A 21816-nucleotide genomic window follows, 5' to 3' on the forward strand; every position below is an offset into this window, starting at 1 on the left:
GCAGTATTATTAAAAAATAAACGAAAATGCAATAGCTTGAGAAATTTTTACCATGTAGGGAAAGTAAAATTATATCTCAGAAGAAAACTTACAAACCATTTAAGAGACATATTATTTAATCGAGGAATCATAAATATAGGCATTTTAAAGAATACTCAACATAAGTTATTAAAATATTTCATCAATATCTACGAAAGTTAGTGACATTGCAGGGAGTGTATGTTGCTGCTATCGTGTAGCTACATGGTCAACAATATTGTGAAACCTCGCACATATATGCAAATACTGGTAGAGAAGAATAATATACATATCTTCCTGATATACATCCTTTCAAGGCTAGCAGAGAAAGAAGTTGTGTTGAAAGGCCAAGATTTCCTTTTTACCCAATGGGCTACATACTACTTCCCTAACGTTTTGTGTACCAACTTCTACGACACGTTGTTCTTGCAGTCTTCTTTGTGTTTTCTTTCAGTTAAGGACATTCTGAAACCACGTTTTGAATTCAGTACAATCTCAAACATAAGAACTAAGTCTTCCATTTTGTCAACAGAACGTACTTCATAATGTCGTAGAATACTTGACAGCACCGCTTTGACTTCCAGCATGGCGAACTTTTGGCCTACGCAGTTTCTAGGACCAGCACTGAACGGAATATATGCATAAGGATGCCTGTTGACAACTCTGTCAGGAAGAAAATTGTCTGGATCAAATTTTCTGGGATTAGGAAAAATATCAGGATCTAAATGCAAGGCGTAAGTTGGTATAATTATGGAAACGCCGGCTGGGATCGAGTAGGGTCCTGTAACAAGCAAAACATATACTCGCGTTACATATCAAGTAAATAGTGATTTAATTAGAAATGCATTTGTTCAATTAATGAATTTGTTATAAGTATTGTAAGAATAAGTGCCTGTGAAGCTATTCTTGTGTCTCTGACATGAAAATGTGGAACTGTTTGCAAATGCTTTTTTGAGGAGGCATATGCGGTTGAATACCAAGGATTCTGTGAAATAAATGTGATAATTTAAGATGCAGTGATGACTCATAACATAATTTTTAGTCTATAATAATTTCAAAATTTAAGAAAATCTAGGTTTTCTATTTATTATCATGAGATGGATTTTCAAAAATATCTGGGCTGCATTTGGAAAGCCGAAGAATTTGATTAAATGCACGTTTTGTGATTTCAAAAATTAAATTAATTTATTACTGGTCTTCAGGCTTAAATAATTTTTCTCATTTTTAAATAAGGATCGTTAGTTAGAGAGTTACAATGAATTCCATTGATTCAGAATAAACATAATTTTATTATTTTTGATCGTGTGTTTGAAGGAGCATTGCAAATTGATCTTTGAACCTTTCTAATATTTGTTTCAAATTGAGACAACAATTTTAAAAACAAAAAATGAAGGAAGAAAATGAAAATTTTTTGAAACACTAAAAGATATTTGCTTTCTCTTACAAAAATATAAATTCGTGGAGCCTTATGCAAAATGTTCTATTACGTATTGTTGGAAAGTAAATAGAACAAGGAGTGAGAAAATAGTTAAATTTAAAAATCTATAATTTTGGCAAAATATTCACTATAGATTAAAAAAAATGGTATGAAGTATTCTTGAATTTTATAGTCATAACTCCGATAATTTTAATGATAGTCTAATATATATGCAGGCTGGAATTGATATAATTGTCCAGATTGAAGGATGGTAATAAAATACAATAAAATATGTACTTTTATTATGCACTATGATTAATTTACAATATTTGCTAAACGTCTGCGTAGTTTGGCAATAGCGATCGCCGGCTGACCTACGAATACACGCCACACTCCATCTGAATAGCAGCATTACGTCCCTCGGTCACAACGCTTCAGTGGGCCAGATTGAGTAAAAAATGGGACAAAATTGAAAAAATGAACTTTTTTTACAATACATTTGACAGTGTATACTCATAGTAGGGATCCTGGTGAGCACTAAACTCATGATGCATCATCGGTAACATGTTTTAACAACTGTGGCTACAACCTTGAAAGAGAGCTATTGTAACCAGACGATAGCGCACCAGTCAGTCCTAGGCCGTGCGCTTGAGACAGTGGTGTGTGTTACGTGGTCATATTCGTGAATAAAGAAATAACAATGGCTGAGAATGTTAGAACAAAGGGTAGGTTTTATTAGGAATACATGCAATTTTGAATTGGTTGATATAGAGTGTAAATATTTGTGATAACTCGGAGGAATGCAATTTAAGCTAATATATTTTAGTTTTCAATATTTAAAGAGGGTTATAAAGTGCGTGTCACTCGATGTTACGAAACCTTTTGTGTCGATGGTTTAAACAGACCCTATAGATTGCAGAAAAGTCGTATTCAGCTGCAGCTACTTGCACTTTTCTGTTTAATGTTCAAAAATTCAGATACCTACGTACAGTATTATTCATTACTATTCCAGATGACCGCTGTTTTTTACACCGTGAAATCATGGTAGCCCTGCTACAAAATAATAATGATAAGACGGCTATTCAAGAGCTTGTTATATCATAATTAGGATTACGTGAAAATTGTCCACAAGATTTTTCTTCAGAACTAAAGAAAAAAAATAGTTCATTCTCCAGTAATTTGAATAAAAGATAGCAGAATAGCTATAGAATTAAAAATAAATAGGAAGGAAAATATGGCAGTTCATTGGATCAAGAATTTAAGCTGCTTCCATGTAATAAATTTCATGTTGAACATGTGGCTGGATGTTCATAGTCTGGTCATCCAAGAAAATTGTTCTCTGAATCATCTAAGAAGACGAAGAGGAGGAAAACTGAACATCTCAGAGAAGCTGCTGATCCTGGTGCGCTTGTTCTTGCTACTCAGATAAGTCTGATGGCTTCAGGTAAAAAGAACCAGCTAAACTAATGAAAAATGCTGTAAGTACACCAACCTGTGCGGCAAAAATTCCAACTGTATATAACGAGCATAGTAGTTCCTGCAAAAATGTTGCAAAATATAGTGGTGAAGACATTTTAGCCCTGATAATGGATACGAAATTATCTAAGTACCAGTACACTTTATTGAGACTACAAGCAAAATGTAGAAATGTAGATTTATATCCAGCGTAAATGAAGTTCGAGAAGCAAAGCTGCATTGCTATCCATGTGATATTACTCTGACAGAAATAAGTGCAGAAGTGAAGTTAACGAGTCTGTTAGATCATACAGCCAGACGAATTTATGAAAAGGAGAAAGGAAGAAATTCAGAGTTTGTTTCCAAATGAGATGGGACTTCTTGTGGACAAACCTAAACCAGGAGAGAGTGGAACCTCAAACAACTGGAATACTCCTAGAAGATTCTTCTCAAATCCCGAATTAACATATCCATAACCGGGATAGATGAAGACTTAATTGTACGTTTGCAGTTGTATTTCGAGTAATTTCTAGTGGAAAAGACATTAAAATTGATTCTTTCAATCAATATGCGCTAGAAAAAGCAAATTTGTTCATTCAGAAGTATCCCTAGTTTAACCTCCCAGCTAGCGTACACAAAATTCTCATCCATGGGTCTCAGATTATTAACTCAGCTCTGCTTCCAATTGCACAGTTATCTGAGGAGGCTCAGGAGGCTCATAATAAAGATATTAAAATAATATATCGAGAGCCCCACACAAGGAAAATTTCTCGTAAAAACACAATGACAGATTTATTCAACAACCTTATCATATATTCCGATCCTCTCATTTTACATATCAGAAAAAGTCACATAAAAACACAAAACTCCCTTGTGGAAGGAAGGGTTACAGCTACTGAAAGACTCTAGTGAGGAGGAAGAAGAAAGTGCCGTTCATTAAGAAAATGTCAGTAACGAAAATGTAATGATGAGGAATCAGATAATGAATAAAAAAATTATTATGTTGTGAATGTGCTTTTAACTTAAAGAAAAAGTGAAAACTATTGAATAACTATTGATTTTATGCATCCAAGAAAACAAAAAAAGGTAATGGTATCCCCGTAACATGCCATGAAGGCACTTGGGGGTATGGAGGTAGAGGCCCATGCTTTCCATGACCTCGGCACTAGAATGAGGTGATGTGGTCGGCACCACGCTCTGACCGCCTTTTACCCCCGGGAAAGACTCGGTCATGGCGGAAACATAGTAAAGGTGTGGGACTGCGTATGCTGTTGCGCAGAGTCGTGCAGAATGGCCCACAGCTCAGCACTGCGAGTCCTAATGCATTAGCAGCCCAGCCCACCCAAGACCAACACTGCTTGACGCGGCCGCTTCCTAGCCCAGTGCACTGGGCTTCCAAGCACAGTCCTGCAGACTAGCCCACAGCTCAGCACTGCTAGTCCTAATGCATCAGCAGCTCAGCCCACCCAAGACCAACACTGCTTCACGCGGCCGCTTACTATAGCCCATCACTCTGCCGCGTAGCTCGCCGCACTGCTCAGCCTGCACCAGTTGATTGCATTCTACTGCTTTCCTGCTTGCGCGCATTGGTTGTGTTTTGGCTTGGCATGTTGCATGAGCATACAGTTACCAGCAAACCGGACACATTACAAAATTAAATTATTATCCACTGCTGTCGAACAGAGATTTAAAAACTGTCTATATGGTACTTTTTTAAATTTCCAACCGACTCTGTTGTTTTAACTCTCTAGCAGCGATTTTCTCCTTTACTACTACTTCTCTAGAGAGACTGTTTTTTAAATGTATGCTTTCACAGCTGGTGTCTGTAATGAAGGCTTTCCGGGCTGCTATTACACTATCAAAGTTCTTTGATAAAGATCTTTATTATTATTATTATTATTATTATTATTATTATTATTATTATTATATATAATAAAATATATGACAGTGTAATGGGTTTTCTTTTATAAAAGTTTCTTTGATAAAAGATCTTTTATAAAGTGTTAGTGCAGCTTGTTATCTTTGATAAAAGATTTCTATACCTTGAAATAAATATGGCGGAACGCAAATATAACTGGACTGTTGCTACCACAAAAATTCTGATATCGGAGTATGAAGGAAATAAAATGTTGTAAATAAATAATTTGTATAGCATAATATTAATTTTCTATAATAATATTTTGTAATAATTTTTATAACTTTTCAAGTCCTCGCATAGTAGCTGTTTCAATAAGTTCTGATGTATATATCTCTTATCACGTTTTGCAATCCATGGTTTCAGACCTGATCACATATTTGTATTGTGATCAGGGGTTTAACTCACAGGCGTTTCTTTTTCAATAACATGCATATTGTAATAATTGAACTAATTGTAGCTAAACAAGCATAATACTGTTCTTCATTCATGGTGTTATAAACTTAACGGTCGGCCTCGGTAGTGTAGTCGGTATAGCACTGGCCTTCAGTGCTCGAGGTTACTCGATCTCAGCCCAAGTCGATGGCATTTAAGTGTGTTTAAATGCGACAGGCTCATGTCAGTAGATTTACTGGCATGTAAAAGAACTCCTGTGGGACAAAAACCCGGCACACCGCCGACGTTGATATACACTTGCGAGTGTCGTAAAATAAACCATAATTTAAATTTATAAACTTAACGCGTAAATATTAGTATCAACAAATCCTCGGAACACGTAATCAGTAATCACTGTTGTGGCACAAGTGTTGGGAGAACTTTTGTTCCTAAAATATTTTATAAAAGATTTTATATAGTGTAATATACAACAAATCCTATCTTTTATCAAAGATCGTAGATAAAATATTGTATCATATTCTTTGTCAAAGAACTTTGATGTCCACACCTGTGGAGTAACGGTCAGCGCGTCTGGCTGCGAAACCAGGTGGCCCGGGTTCGAATCCCGGTCGGGGCAAGTTACCTGGTTGAGGTTTTTTCCGGGGTTTTCCCTCAACCCAATACGAGCAAATGCTGGGTAACTTTCGGTGCTGGACCCCGGACTCATTTCAGCGGCATTATCACCTTCATATCATTCAGACGCTAAATAACCTAGATGTTGATACAGCGTCGTAAAATAACCCAATAAAAAAAAAAAAGAACTTTGATAGTGTAATAGTAGCCTCACAGACATAATATTTTCTTTGCATGTAGGCCTACCATAATTGGACTCATCTTGAAAAACGGAAATCAAAAACGAAATACGTTTGAAACAGTAGTTGACCGTTGATCGAACCGCACAAGCCCGCGCAAACTAAATTCATAAGTAACTGATAGAAGCGGAAACTTGAGCTCGAGCCATCATACAAGCCCACCGCACAAAACCGCTCCTCAAGCAGTCCGCTGGGTGACGTTTGGCGCGTGGCCAGTGGATCAGAGGCCCATTAAATACCTTTGTGTTGTATTTCCTGTCGTCTTTACCGATTCACGTCTATTGTAATATTCACTGAAAATGTGGTAACGGGAGTTGTATAAAACTTTTAACACTATTTATGCTCTTCAATAATGATGTGAAAAATAACTTCTATTCTCAGAAAAAGTAAATAATGTAAAAAATCGACATTTTGCGACATTTTACTTATGCCGAATACGTTATAGTTCCCCGCATATTGAGCAACAAACAAAATTGACTTTCCAGTACTGTCGATCACAGGCTTGAAAACAGTCCAAATGGCACTTTTTAAATTTACATCTGGCTCTGCTGTTTTGAACTCTCCGGCAACGAGTTTCTCTTTCACTTTTTTTTTTTCTAGAGAGACTGTCTTTTCTTTTCGATACACCACTACTTGAACTCATTATAAAAACAACAAATAAAAAGCTAAACAAAAATGTTTTAAATAGTAATTTGGTGTTGATTGAACAGCGTACATAAGAACAAGCCCGCTCGAACGCAAATAAGTGACTGATTACAGACGAGACTTGGGTTCGATGCTTTGATACCAGTCTACGGCACATATACGTTACGCGCGGTGCAGTGACGGGCTTGTTTCGTTCGAGGCTGTGAAGCCAGTGCATCTAGTAACGAGGCAGCCCGCGGGCTGGAGTCTGGCATAAGCATAACGGACAACACACAAAAATTAAATTATTTTCCACTGCTGTCAAACACAGATTTAAAAACTGACCCAGTGGTACTTTTTAATTTCCGTCCTGCTCAGTTGTTTTAAACTTTCTAGTACGATTTTCTCCTTCACTACTTTTCTCTAGAGAGACTGTATTTTCTTTGCGATGCACTATTATTTGAGCTCATCTTGAAAAACAAAAATCACAATCTAAAACAAAAACGTTTGAAACAGCAGATGATCGTTGATCAAACCGCACAGAATTTTCGCTGGCAGAGTTAAGGCCTTTAGGCCTTCTCTTCCACTCAACCAGCCTTAATCAATACAATACAATACATATTTAAATTACGAATATTTACACTACACTTAAAAGATTCTCCAGCAATATTCTTCAGTTAAATTTTAACGACTAGTAATGTTTATTTAAATTTAGATATACATATAACCCCTTCAGACCTGAATTTATATTTTAAAAAATTGAAAAAAAAAAAAACAGGTCACATAATCATTCTGGGGATCCAATATTCCCAAATCAAATCTTCAGAGAAAATCAAAATTTGGGGACAATTTTGACCCCTGGGGCCCCAAAATTTTAAATTTTATTTTTAATTCAGGTATAGAAATGATTAAAAAATAATATTCTTCATTTCTATCATATTGAATTTTTCAAAATATTTAAAAGTATGGAAGACATTCCAAAAAAGAAAAAAAAAACAATGTACACTATAATGTACACCAGGCTTGAAGGGGATAAGATAAAGTAATAACTTAATTTATGAGCTAATTTAATTCAATCAATTATAATTAAGTTTAGATAGCTAGTAAAATGATGAGAGTTAATTTAATATAAGTTTACTAGAACTATGTTATAGGGAGAAAAAGTATAAATCTAAAATATATTTATATGATGAGAATATTAACGTAATGAAATTTTACCATTAGAGGTTTTGTATTCTATTGAGAGAAATTAATGATAATAATGAGAATGGACAGATGTTAGTTTCATTATAAGTAACAAATATTAAATTAATCTGTTAAGTAAGAAGTTACGTAATTTTGATCTAAATGAAGTTATTGTCCAACAACCCCTTACATCACTTGGAAGCGAGATCCAATTTCTATCAACTGTAACTGTATAGGATGAAGAATATAAACATGTCTTTTGGTAGGGTATAATGAGTAAATTGTTATGATGAGGCCTGGTACTTAGCTGATGATATGCGGATAAATTTTGATGTTAATGTTATGTTTATTTAACTACGTTCGCAACTGCAGAGGTTATATCAGCGTCGCCGGATGTGCCGGAATTTTTTCCCGCAGGAATTCTTTTACATGCCAGTAAATCTACTGACATGAGCCTTCGCATTTAAGCACACTTAAATCGACCTGGCCCGGGATCGAACCCGCAACCTTGGGCATAGAAGGCCAGCGCTATACCAACTCGTCAACCTGGTCGACGATAAATTTTGAAAACAAGAAGCCAAATAGATTGGGGTAGCGGTGCGCAGAATTTGAAATAAGAGAATAAGAGAATGTAGGGCTCGTCGATCGCTTAGCCTTAGCCAAGACAAAGTTTGGAAAGAGGGGGAAACATGATCATATTTACGAATATTGCAAATATAACGGACGCACGCATTATGCACACGTTGTAGCCTGCTGCTCAAATTTGCATATAGGTTACTTAATGTAATATCGCAGTAGTCGAAGTGTGGCATCACGAGTGTTTGTGCAAGGATTAATTTTAATTTAGCAAGAAGAAAGTGCTTCAGTCGCTTTAATGAGTGAATAATAGAAAATATTTTTTAGAAGTGTGATTCACTTGTTCATTCCATTCCAGGTGACAATCCATATAAATGCCAAGGTTATTCACAGTCGAGCTGTATGGAATAGTAGTATTATTTACAATTATCGATGGCAAATTTTGTTTCACACACTTCGATCTTTGATGTTCTATTAAGATAGCCTGCGATTTGCTTGCATTTAAATTAAGTCTATGCGTTTTCGACCATATGGATATTGAATTCAAGTCATCATTAACTTTAGTTATAGCGTCATTTGTGTAGTTAGGTCGAGTATGCAGATTTTGTATGTCGTAGGCATAAATATGCATAGGCAAGCAGAAGCCCGCGAAAGCTCAATTAATAAGCTGATAATAGAGGGGACTCGGATTCGATGCCTTCATATCAGCCCACCGCACAGAACCGATTCGAAAGCAGCCCGCAAGGCCAGTGCAGTGACGTCACGTGTTTGTTCCGTGCGACACTGTGGAGTCCAGTGCGCTAGAGTGCAAAACCAGCCCATGGGCTAAGTCGATGTACAGGAATCTGCTTCGTATCAGCCCACCGCACAGAACCGATTCGCAAAGCAGCCTGCCCGGCCAGTGCGGTGTCGTCACGAGTTTGTTCCGTGCGACACTGTGGAGCCCAGTGTTGTAGAATGCGGAAGCAGCCCATGGGCTGGGCCGCTGTCCAGCTCTCTGCTGTTGCGATAGCGGCCGAGGCGTGTGACGTCATCTTTACTGCAGACAGCGATCGCAGCTCATTGCGTTGAGTACATTTTCTTTAATAAACCTAACTAGACATTAATTACAATACATAATGAGTCATTGTGCAGTGTACGGTTGCAGTAATCATTATAGGAAAACCAGAGGCAGTAATATTAAATATTTTTCATTCCCGAAAGATAAAAATCTTCGTGAAAAATGGGAGAATTGTTGCAAACGCCAAGACCATCTACCAAAATCAAGTAAGTTCATATTCTTTATATCTTGACATTGATAGAATAGTATGTTTCAATATAATTGTGAGTTGGTTCAGCTAACAGATACTAAGTTATAGACTGAAACAAATCATAAATATATTGAAACTTCTTAACTTATCGGATTCATAACAATGTCAATAAAGGATATTAAGCTTTCAGTATAGCCTAAAACCATACTATGCTTATTTATAAGAACTGACGCTAAATGTAACACTCAATTATTATAATATCTATGTATTTTCAGCACGTAGGCCTATATGCTCACAGCATTTTAAAGATGATGGCTTTGATAAAACAATGCAGCAGAGACTGCTAGGCTATTCACCAGTTCGTGCACGGAAACTTAAACCTGATGCTAAACCTACAATAAATATACCTGGCGGCAAACATTCAGCAAATGCGTCAACTAGAATGGAGCGACAATATAAGAGAGTAAGGCGGAATATTGTGAGAGAGATTCTACAAGCCTCGATAAATGAGACACCAGAACCCGATGAGTAAGTATTTAACAATGGACTTTCAAATTGAGTTACTGAGGCAGAATAAAAGCGTGTGTATTTCTAGAGCTTATTACAATGAAATTATTTTTGTAAGATTTGTTATTTATAAGAATGCACAGATTAACACAAGTATGCGAAAATGTTAATATTGCATGCAGGGGCGAATCTAGCTACTTGGTGCCTCTAGGCAGAGAAAAATATTTCCGCCCCTTATTTCGTCCTATATGCGTCATTTGGATCAATTGAAATAGGCCTAATTGATTCCGCGTTATTATTACTGTTTCTAATATCGGAAACGCCTGACTCAGATAAATCAGGAGGTATCTTTTCACAGTAGGGAAGAACAAATAATTGGACCTCATAAGGCAGTGCAGGTTGTTTTTGCACGTGGTTTGTTTGCAAGGTGGAAGCAGCCCGTATACTATAAATATGATCAGACAATGACAAAATAAATCTTAACAGACATAATTTGCCAGTTAGAAGGCAGTGGTTTTCAAGTTGTGGCCACAGTTAGCGATTTAGGTGGAAGTAACAGAAAATTGTGGCGTGATTTGAAAATTTCTACCAAACTAAATTGCAGTTTTCCTAATCCAAATGATTCAACTCGAGAAATATTTGTTTTTTCAGACGCTCCACATTTATTGAAATTACACAGGAATCACTTTCTAGATCATGGTTTCAACTTGAACGGATTGAACATTTCATCAGAACCAATTCATGAACTTTTACGTGCATCCTCGTCCTCTGATAAAAAATTAGCTTACAAGTTAACTCCGTTACACTTAAGTGTCCGTGGTACCCAAAGACAAAAAGTTAGTTTGGCAGCACAATTATTTTCCAACAGAGTTGCAAAGGCTTTGAAATGGTGTGGTGAAAACGAGCTGTTGAGATCAAATCAATGGAAAGAAACTTCAAAGGCAATGAAATTAACTAATGATTGATTTGATTATTTACCGTTTCGAAATTCGGTACCCACCGTGGGCTGCATAGTTACGGAATAAACCTTCAAGATCAGAATATTATACTCTCAGAAATGAATGACTTCATGACCACAGTTAAAATAGGAGAAGCAAACAGGAAATTACCTTATCAGGAGGGGATTCTAATAAATAATAAATCATTAACATTGTTGTATGAGGCAATGAGATACAAGTACAACATTGAATACATCATCACAAGAAAACTTAACCAAGATCTGGTAGAAAACTTTTTTTCGGAAATTAGAAGCATGGGTAGAACAAACGATCATCCCTCTGCTTTAGATTTTAAACATAGACTGAAGTGGTACATACTAGGTCGAAATCCATTATCTCAGTTTTGTGAGAACAAAAACACCTCCGATTTGCTTTCGGAAGAAGAGGCATTAATAGTGGGTCCTAGTACAAGCCAATCAGAAGTCAATGATAATCTGCAGAAAGAACTGTGTGCAACGGCAGAATTTCTTAAAGGCATTCTGAAACCGGTTAAATTTACCAACGATCGAGATCCTGAAGAAAATATAGGCCTCCCAGAAAAAAATATATGAAATCTCTGCAAGACAGCGGATATCCCAGGAAGGATTAAAATATATTGCAGGATATGCTGCATCAAAACATATGGAGCAATACCCGAATCTTGGAATTCCACAAAATTGTCAACTTCTGCTAATCAAAAAGACTGGATTACTACAGTATCCCGTGGAAACTTAATTCCCCCTTCTAAGGATCTGCAATTGGTTGCCATGCTTTTTGACAGTATATTCTCAGATGTGCATGGAGATTCTGTTTCTCATGAGAAATTTATAATAAAAAAGACTGTAAATTTGGTTAATTCTGCCATGAAAAACGAAGAAGAAATCAGTTCTCCTCTTCCGCCAGAAGTAATTACGACATTGGTTAGAACAAGAACATTTATTAGAATTAAAGAAATTAATAAAATAATAAAAATGTCTGGAATTTCAAAGAGAAATATTATAAGGAAAATGAAAAAGATTGCATAAGAATAAGTATTTACTTAACAGAGTGGGATTTATAATGGTGAAATTGTATTATGTCGTGTGTGGGATAGTAAAGTAAATAATGTATTAGACTATATTATGTCTCCAATAGCCTGAATATATAAAAATATTTGTTTACTATAACGACAAATTATTCCAAGAAATTCATATACATGTGTTAATGAAGGTTCAAAAGTATCTGAATTCATGTACAAAATAATGTATGTTATAAATAACTGTATATATCTAAGTATGTATATATTTATTACACATTGTATTGTAATTATTATAAAACCACGTGTAGGCCTATATTACAGAAGGCAATATTATTAATGACACACTGCCATATCACATTGTTTCTTGAAACTTGAGTTTAATATGTAATAGATCATAATTTTATTACGTTATCATTTCAAGGTAGTTCCTATTGTACTTGAATTCATGTGTAATATATTTGTAGCATAATGTATTATAATTATTATGAAAGTACGTGTATATTACAGAAGGCAATTATTAACGTTGCACTGCAATATTACATTATTTCTTGACTCTTGAATTTAATTTATTGTTCACTATTTTATAATGTTATCACTTCAAGGTAGACCCTATTATAGCCTATAATGTCAATATTTACTGAATACACATACCATGATTTTTATTTATTCATTTAAATCTATGGACGCAGATCTAACCATCAACAATCTGTTATGTTGACTGTGTCATTCGAGTGCGGCCTGCAGTAAAGGTGACGTCATGCGCAGACTGAACGAAAACACGCACAGCTTGTCCCACACCTCTACTATGTTTCCACCATGGACTCGGTACTCAATTTTATAGGAGGCTGAGTGAACCTCGGGGCCGTTCTGAAAGTTTGACAACGAGAAAAAATCCTGTCACCACCTGGGATTGAACCTCGGACCTTCCAGTCCGTAGCCAGCTGCTCTACCAACTGAGCTACCCGGCCGCCCCCCAAGAAAACAATAGAGACATAAAATAATTTTGTCCCATTTTGAGTCGATTCTGGCCCACTGTGACCGGTATGGTTGCCAGACTTCGTCATGGCACGAAATAACTATACGTGTTAATCTATTTATTTAATTTTGTAAAGAAATCGTCTATTTTATTGAAAAAACTGCAAAGAGATAAATCATTTTTCACTTCCTCTAATACATATGTTATTTATATACGTATATAAACGAAATTGTAAACCTGAAATAAAATAGAAAAAAAAAAGTTACGTTCCATAGTAATATATCTTTGGGTTTGTTGCAAAAGTTAATATAAATTACCCAACCCAGTTATCTACATATTATATGCTAGAAGGAAAACATACGTTTATTAAGTTAGTGACTGAAATATAGCTGTAAGCATATCTATCAATGTTCTGTCCATCCACAAATAACGAAAAAGCAGCGTAAGTATTGAATCGTAGGGCCTATGTAATTGTAATGGATCATACTTGTTTATATAAATTTGAATATTGAATAGTATCAAGATACTCATCGCATCTGTAGCCAGTCCAGCAGAAACAGTTATTAGGGCCAATACAATTTGTTTTGCTTAATGTGGTAGAGAAACTCTTGTTCTTTAAACATTGCGCATGATTTAATAAGAGGAATAACTGTTCTGCTAATTATGCATTTTAAATATAATTTAGAACGTATATTCCGAGGGATAGATAGATAGGTACCGGAATAAAAATTGTGTCTTCAGTATTTAATTAACTCGGAAAATTACAAAAATATTACAAATAAATAATAACAATTAAATAAATAAATAAATAATAAAAATTAAACAAATGAATGAATGAATGAATGAATAAATAAATACGCATATGAATAAGTAGTGCCTAAATAACTATTGAAGGGATTTAAATGTTAGAGGTAGCCTTTCCACGAAGTTTTGATATTTGCATTTCTTGCTGCGATATACCATGTTGTCTGGCTTATCTATTTGAAACTGCTGAAACCTCTAGGTTGCATTTGTAATCGTTTTGTCAGTGTATCACATATATGTATTTCTAGGGGATTTTCTTAAAAACTCACTTCAGAAAGATATGTATTAGGCTAGGGCTGCTGGATACATTTAGGACCATGAACTTTGGATCTTTCTCCTTACTGCTATTGCTACTTGTGCTATTACTACTTGTAATTTAAACAAATTAATAATGTTAAAAATATTACCTAATTGCATATCTCGAGAAGTCTGTCTTCCGATTGTCGGGACACTTGGTAATATCCTGAGTGCTTCTTTGATGACCATCTGCAAGTATTGCATGTCCTGCAAGTCTTTCATATTCGGAGAACGGTCAGAGTCCTGGAAAATTTCTTTCAGTTCTTCGTATACTTTATCCTGCGAAAAATAAACTTGTCAAAGCATTTGTCCATATAATAACTGACTCACCCGACAAAACATTTCGTATGTGTAAGTATAGTTCAAAAGTTACTTACAGAATTTTACAAAATCCAGAATAACATTTGAAAAAAAAATTGTGGTTGAGAAAGGAAAGAGAGAAAAAGGATCGAAACTGGGCGAAATATACACACAACCCTGACGAATAACTTAATCTTACCTGTATTTCTGGATGCAGGCCCAACATATAGAGCGAGGAGCTAACTGCAGCCGATACTGTGTCATGACCCTGAGAAGAGAAACATCGTATTTTCATTTAAAAACAGAGATTTGACAATAAATTCCCTTATCATTATTATTATTATTATTATTGTTATTATTATTATTATTATTATTATTATTATTATTATTATTATTATTAATTTACGAAATTTAAAATAAACCCCTTAAATGTGTATGTATCACTCATTATTTATTTATCATTAAGATGTTAAATAAATTTTAATATAAAATTTATAAAATGTATAGCAGCTCGAATATTTTCAAAATAAAATAACCGTAAGTACAAATAACCTTCCATTTCTTTTCTCATATTGCACAGAAATACAAATTAGCTATATAATACAAAAAAAAAAAAACATATAAAACACATGGTGTTTCAAAAGTAGTGGTAAAAAATGTAGGGATGAGAAGTAAAAACGAAGAGCAATAAAACAGTTCCAGTAAAGATTGGTTCTCAAATTAACTCTTTACGATACAAGAGAAAACACAAAATTTGTTGTCCTTCTGAAAAGGCTTTGTACACATTTCCGAGAGGCGGAAAATTTTACATATAGTACTACACACTTCTACATTGTTCGTGATTATATTCTGATTTGATAGTCTAGAAAGTTTAAGAGGTTGGAATGACATAATCAACTTCAGTAGCATAGTTCCGAAGCGTTCAGTAAGAGTTGATAATTTTGAATTGGTAAGATCCTTCAAAATAAAGTATAAGATGAGATGTACGCAGGGAGGCCTTTGCGTGCAAGTATGACGAACTTGGTTTTTTTTTTTTTTTCCACAAAATTTAAAAACAAAAACTATACTTCGTGTATTCGTACATTTTGTGGCCCGATAATTAAATCACAGCAACACAGCACCTTCAGGCACATAATACTAGTAGTAGGGTATGTAGGCCTAACGTATTCATTTACTTCTATAAAGTAATTTATTGTGCCTCGTAAAAATCGTATAAAGTGTTAGTTATACAACGCAATGTAAATGATTTGTAATTTACGTAAAAGATTCATCCTGTAATTTACACAGTCATATAAGATTGTGGCATTCCATGGTTTGGATGCAGAGATTCCAGGACCATAAGAAATTGTCAATCCAAACTGATGAACACGAGGGCAGTACTAAATAGTGTCAAAAATGTTCGTCCATCGATATCCGGGACAGAAGAAAGTGTGCGTTTTATACAGGAGCTGCACTACTATCAGGCGCTATCGATGAAAGCCCGTGCCCATCATTGGCGAAGGAAAAAGTTTAGTGCAATAAACAAAACGTTCTGGATGACTTTTAGGATCAAATTCGGTAAGATCAGGCCAATATGCCACCGGAGTATCTTATGAAGTCAGTTGAGACTATTTCCAAAAATTGAAAGGCTTCCTGCAAAAAGAAGGTATTTTTGCAATTCATTTTGAGAGAATTCAGACAAGTCTCTAAGTAATATCAAATAAATGTTTTGTTATATTTCCGTCATTGATTTATCATATAATATCATAGAGGGGAACTCTTTATAAGCTTATTACATATTTTACAGTTGTATGAACATTTTCATCACTATTGTGACATCATCAGATATATGTAATTTTCAATACTGTAACCTTATTTTGTGTGGCATTTAAATGTAACTTAATTTAAGTCTTTTAGCATTCACCTTTAATATTGTGTTAATAACTCCACTCTACTATATTACAGTTAGATGCCACACAAATGAGGTTACAATAGTGACGAAAACGTTAATACAAATTGTGAAATATGTAATATAAAGAGTTACATTCTATGATGATATATGATAGGTCAATGACGAAAATATAACAAAACATTTGGTATTAAAAAGGAGGTAGATCCATATTTGCGAAGCTGTGAAAAACAACAGAAACATTCTACAAAATTCAAATTTTAACTGAGTTTCTTTCCCTTTTCAGAGTATGTCCTAGGTACCTTACTCATTTATTACAATCAGCAATTTAGTGGGGTAAAATATAAACTTGAAGTGTACAGAGTAAAGTAAATCAAAATGACAATTCACATACAGTAGCGCTCAAAAGTATTTTGTATTTAAGGTTTAATGTTATCAATACTGTTTGCATGCAGTTACAACAACGCAAAGCACACAGCTGTGTCATTCTATGAGTAGCGTAACGTTGCTGTGGTTACGTATTTAGGAAACAGGAAAATTCATAGAATAACAATATAAATGCATATTCCATTAGCTCATAAGTATTTTGTGGTTTTATTTGGTGGCATGGTATATATTCAATATTGGTATTTAGGTATTTAGACAGTTCTTGTTTATTTGTACAAACAATTGCAACCATGCCAAAATTTTCTAGAAGTGGAGTTGGTCCTCTAGTCCACATAGAAAGGAATACGGATCGTTTCTTGTATAGTGACATTTTAGAAAAAATATGGTTCCGCATGGGAGGAAGAATATGGCACGTAATTGAATTTTTCAGCAGGACAATGATCCAAAACACACCTCCAGCCATTTAAAAAATTCTTTGCAGATAAGAAAATCGAATTTTTGGATTACCCAAGACAGAGTCCGGATCTTAATCCTATTAAACTTCTCTGGGTTGAATTGGATCGACGTGTTCGTCGTAGAAGTCACTCAAATAAGGATCAGTTCTTTGCTGCCTTATTGGAAGAATGGTTACAACTTCCACTAGAGCAATTGAAAAATCTTGTGAATTGAATGCCAAACATATCTGCTGCTATGATCGAAAGTCGGAGCTATGCAATGATATACTGATTTCTTTTTCCAGAACCCAGAATTTCTGTTTTATTATTATATAGTTGGACTTACAAATTACTTTTGAGGCAGAAGAATTTTCAATTATTTTTACGCAAGATAACTCCGTTTAAACTAAATGTATTTTCGTACTAAAATGATTATAAATACATACTTTTCAATATTATCCACTGACATTTTTTTTTTTTTTTTGCTATTCTATACTTGCCTTTATGTAATTGTGACATATGCTTTCTACAAAATAGTTTTGAGCGTTACTGCAAGGGTGATATCATCATCTAATTCACTATGTTACTGCAAACTTTACCGTTTTTCTTATTAAAAGTGGTGAAGGAGAATTATCACTACGTATACAGTCATCCTTTCTTACTTTTTCATTAGCAACAGCAATAAATTTTGCAGTAATATTCTGAATTAGAAGATGACATCACTCTTAAGAGAATTGTGACTTTAATTGTTTTTCCCTGTACTCTTCAAATAATGTAGATACCCCTTTTTGCAATAAGTACTGTCATTACTTTCAGAGGGTTACTCTTTGAGATATTTCAAACAAAAAGATTAATACAATTTGCTCGTTTTGCTTCCTTTACGACATAAAAATTGTTTTATATGAAATATTTAATAGCGTGTTCAGGGAAAGCAGTTGATTTAATTTCCAAACTGGTCAGTCAGTTTAATAGAACAGTGTATTGTGATAATAAATGATTGAAAGAATTTTAGTTTTGTCTTTCAAATGTGCATAAACTTGAGTCGAAGAAATGTAACTTTTCGATCTGCAAAGAAATTTTACAATGTAAAAAAGTAGCAATATTTTATTGAACTTTTCTGTTTTATATATCTCAAAAAATAACCCCCTGAAATTGATGATACTACTTAAGGTTTACTCTGTATATAGCTCCAGAACTTATCTCCTTCTTGCAATAAAACGATTGGGAGCTCAGCTCAAATTCCATTGTAAGTTACTACCAAATGCTCAGAATCATACCGTTCTTGCGTTAAAAAATCGTTATTTTTTTACGTATGAAACAAGGAAAAAATTAATTTAACTAAAAAGTGGAGCCACCCCATTTTTGCAGAGATCCCTTCAATTAGAGAAATTGGTTGTAAAACTTATACCTATGTTAAAATTTTATTTCAGCATAATATCTGTCATACTGCAGTCCACAGTAAAACTAGCTTTATCAAAAACGATTTATAAATATTAATTCATTCATTAATATTGTCCTGCTCAAGGACACGTCTTTCACTGCAAACACAGAATTCCCCAATCTTTCCTATTTTCTGTCTTCCTCTTATGCTCCGCATATGATCCATATATCTTAATGTCGTCTATTATTTGGTTTCTTCGTCTTCTGCGAACTCTTCTCCCGTTCACCATTTCTTCCTGTGCATACTTCAGTAGGCATTTTTTTCTCAGCCAGTGAACCAGCCAATTTCTTTGTCTCTTCCAGATCAATTTCAGCAATATGCTTTTTTTACCCACTGTTTTCAATACAGCTTCGTTTCTTATTCTTTCTGTCGATTTCACACGCTTCATTCTTTCTCCATAGGTCCGTAGAAGATGCTCCTTTTTCTATTAAAAGCTTCCTTTGCCATTGCTATTTCCTTTTGACTTCATGGCAGCAACTCATGTTACTGTTTATAGTACGCCCCAAGTATGTAAAACTGTCCACTTGCTCTACTGTATCATTTAGAATTCGCAAGTTTACCTTCTTTACTTTTTTCTTATGGCAGTGGTCTTCGTCTTGTTTGCATTTATCTTCATCTCATACTGTTCACAGCTGTCATTTAGCTCCAGTAGCATATCCTTTAATATCATCTCCTTTTCTGCTAACAACGCCACATCATCAGAAAATCTTATGCACTTTATTCTTCTTCCTCCTACTATCACTCCTCTCATGTTCTGAAAACAGTTCGTCACTAAATTCTCCAAGAAGATGTTGAACAGGGTAGGTGATAAATTTTATTTTATTGGTTTATTTTACGACGCTGTATCAACATCTAGGTTATTTAGCGTGTGAATGATATGAAGGTGATAATGCCGGTGAAATGAGTCCGGGGTCCAGCACCGAAAGTTACCCAGCATTTGCTCGTATTGGGTTGAGGGCAAACCCCGGAAAAAACCTCAACCAGGTAACTTGCCCCGACCGGGATTTGAACCCGGGCCACCTGGTTTCGCAGCCAGACGCGCTGACCGTTACTCCACAGGTGTGGACGGTAGGTGATAAAGAGCATCCTTGACTTACTCCTAGTTCTCTTCCTTCTGCCATTTCTTCTTCTATCCTGAATTTGACTCATTGTTTTATATAAGGATTACTAAACAGTCTCCTCTCTTTCCAATCCATACCAATTTTCCTTAGAATTCCCATCAGTTTATTCCAATCCACTCTGTGAAACTCATTTCATAAGTCTACAAATAGTAAGATACTCTTCTTTATTCTTCTCCAGGTATCTTTCGTCCATTGTTCGTAGCAGTTCAATTGCATCTCTCGTCCCTTTTTCCTTCCTGAAGCCAAACTGTAGTTCTTCCAACTGTCGTTAGTTTTTTTCAATAGGCACTTACTTTTTACCCACCCGGTAGATTTGAAAGTACATACAGGAAAATCATGCCAAATTCCTAATTTTTCATTGTTAGATACGATGAAAAGTGGTTTCCGTAAACCTGAAATCAACTTAGCACGATTACAATGCTTTTCACGAGTGTTATATTTTGCTTGAGAAATAAAATAAATTACATGTCCAAGATATGCAAAATAATTTATAGCAAAATTCAGTTGATGATCTGTGCTTTCACATTTCTGTAGTAATAAATCACCAAAAAGCTCCTACTTATTTCATAAATATATTTTGTTTCACTCACCGCAAACATAAAAGTATCAACTTCTTGTTGTATCTCTTCATCTGTTATTTCTACTCCATTTTCAGATGCTTCCAGCAACATGTCCAAAAGAGCTACACGTCTCTTGTATCCTGAAAAAAAAAACAATGTGGAATAAAATAAATAAATAAATCAACCCAGCACTACTACTGTTATTATAAGATATGAATTTTATGGAACACAAATTATAAATTAATAGCATTTCATCCTATGAGGAGTGGTAGAGTGCTATTACGAAAGCTGTTGGTTTTTTATCTACTTAATGTTATTATTTGTTTTTTATTTTTTTGGGTTATTTTACGACGCTGTATCAACATCTAGGTTATTTAGCGTCTGAATGATATGAAGCTGATAATGCCGGTGAAATGTGTCCGGGGTCCAGCACCGAAAGTTACCCAGCATTTGCTCGTATTGGGTTGAGGGAAAACCCCGGAAAAAACCTCAACCAGGTAAATTTCCCCGACCAGGATTCGAACCCGGGCCACCTGGTTTCGCAGCCAGACGCGCTGACCGTTACTCCACAGGTGTAGACTATTATTTGGTATCTAGGCACATTTACTATAGTGATATCCTACTTTTTGACAATATTATTAAATGTTGGAACTATTCTTAAGTTCCCCACTGTAACTTCTTCCATGGTCAAATTAGGACCATTCGTTGCTGCTTCTTTGAGATCGTTTTAAACAGTTGACAGTTTAAATAACTGATTAAAGTTTAAATTTAGCATTTAAGTGATTGATATTTGAATATTTTATAGGTAAAATAATATTAAAATTATTAACTCAGTGATAATTTATCAATGATAAAACTTTGTTTAATTCCTACTATGACCATTTTTTCTGTGTTAAAATACATTACATCTGTACTCTGATGATATTAAAATAAATATTGTTTGAATTTACAACAGACACACAAGTGGCGAACCTAGGGAACACATGCGCCCTAACTTCTCCAATTGCATCTTCTTGTCTCTTTTGTTTTTATACGAGAAGGTGTATCTTATTGTTTACGAAATTTTTATTTAAGATACTCCTTAGTATCAGTATTGCAAAGCAATTTTTTATACTTTCGAAATATGACTTCATCTTCAATTTAAAAATAAATTTGCTTAAGTTGGCGAACTTAGGGAGACTTACCTTGTACTTGAAAATAAAATTGTTATAATTAGAGTTTTGTGTTAACTTTATAATAATAATAATAATAATAATAATAATAATAATAATAATAATAATAATAATAATAATAATAATAATAATAATAATAATAATGGTTTATTTTAACTGGCAGAGTTAAGGCCATTCGGCTTTCTCCTTCACTCAACCAGTATGATAGAAAATTACTACATTGCTATGAATATAACATAATTAATAA

General features: G+C 34.6%; 1 protein-coding gene across 1 annotated transcript in view; it reads right to left on the reverse strand.

Moving 5' to 3' along the window:
- Positions 1-98: 98 nt before the first annotated feature.
- Positions 99-21816, reverse strand: part of LOC138698285 (cytochrome P450 4C1-like) — a 103123-nt gene continuing 81405 nt past the window's right edge. Inside the window, exons 9-12 of the mRNA XM_069824078.1 lie at positions 20428-20537; positions 14766-14834; positions 14377-14545; positions 99-799 (exon numbers count right to left, since the gene is read on the reverse strand). Coding sequence (XP_069680179.1) covers positions 429-799; positions 14377-14545; positions 14766-14834; positions 20428-20537 — 719 coding nt within the window. The 3' untranslated portion in view covers positions 99-428. The remainder of the gene's footprint in view (positions 800-14376; positions 14546-14765; positions 14835-20427; positions 20538-21816) is intronic.

This window comes from Periplaneta americana, chromosome 4 (genome assembly GCF_040183065.1).
Source record: "Periplaneta americana isolate PAMFEO1 chromosome 4, P.americana_PAMFEO1_priV1, whole genome shotgun sequence".
Lineage (NCBI taxonomy): Eukaryota > Metazoa > Arthropoda > Insecta > Blattodea > Blattidae > Periplaneta > Periplaneta americana.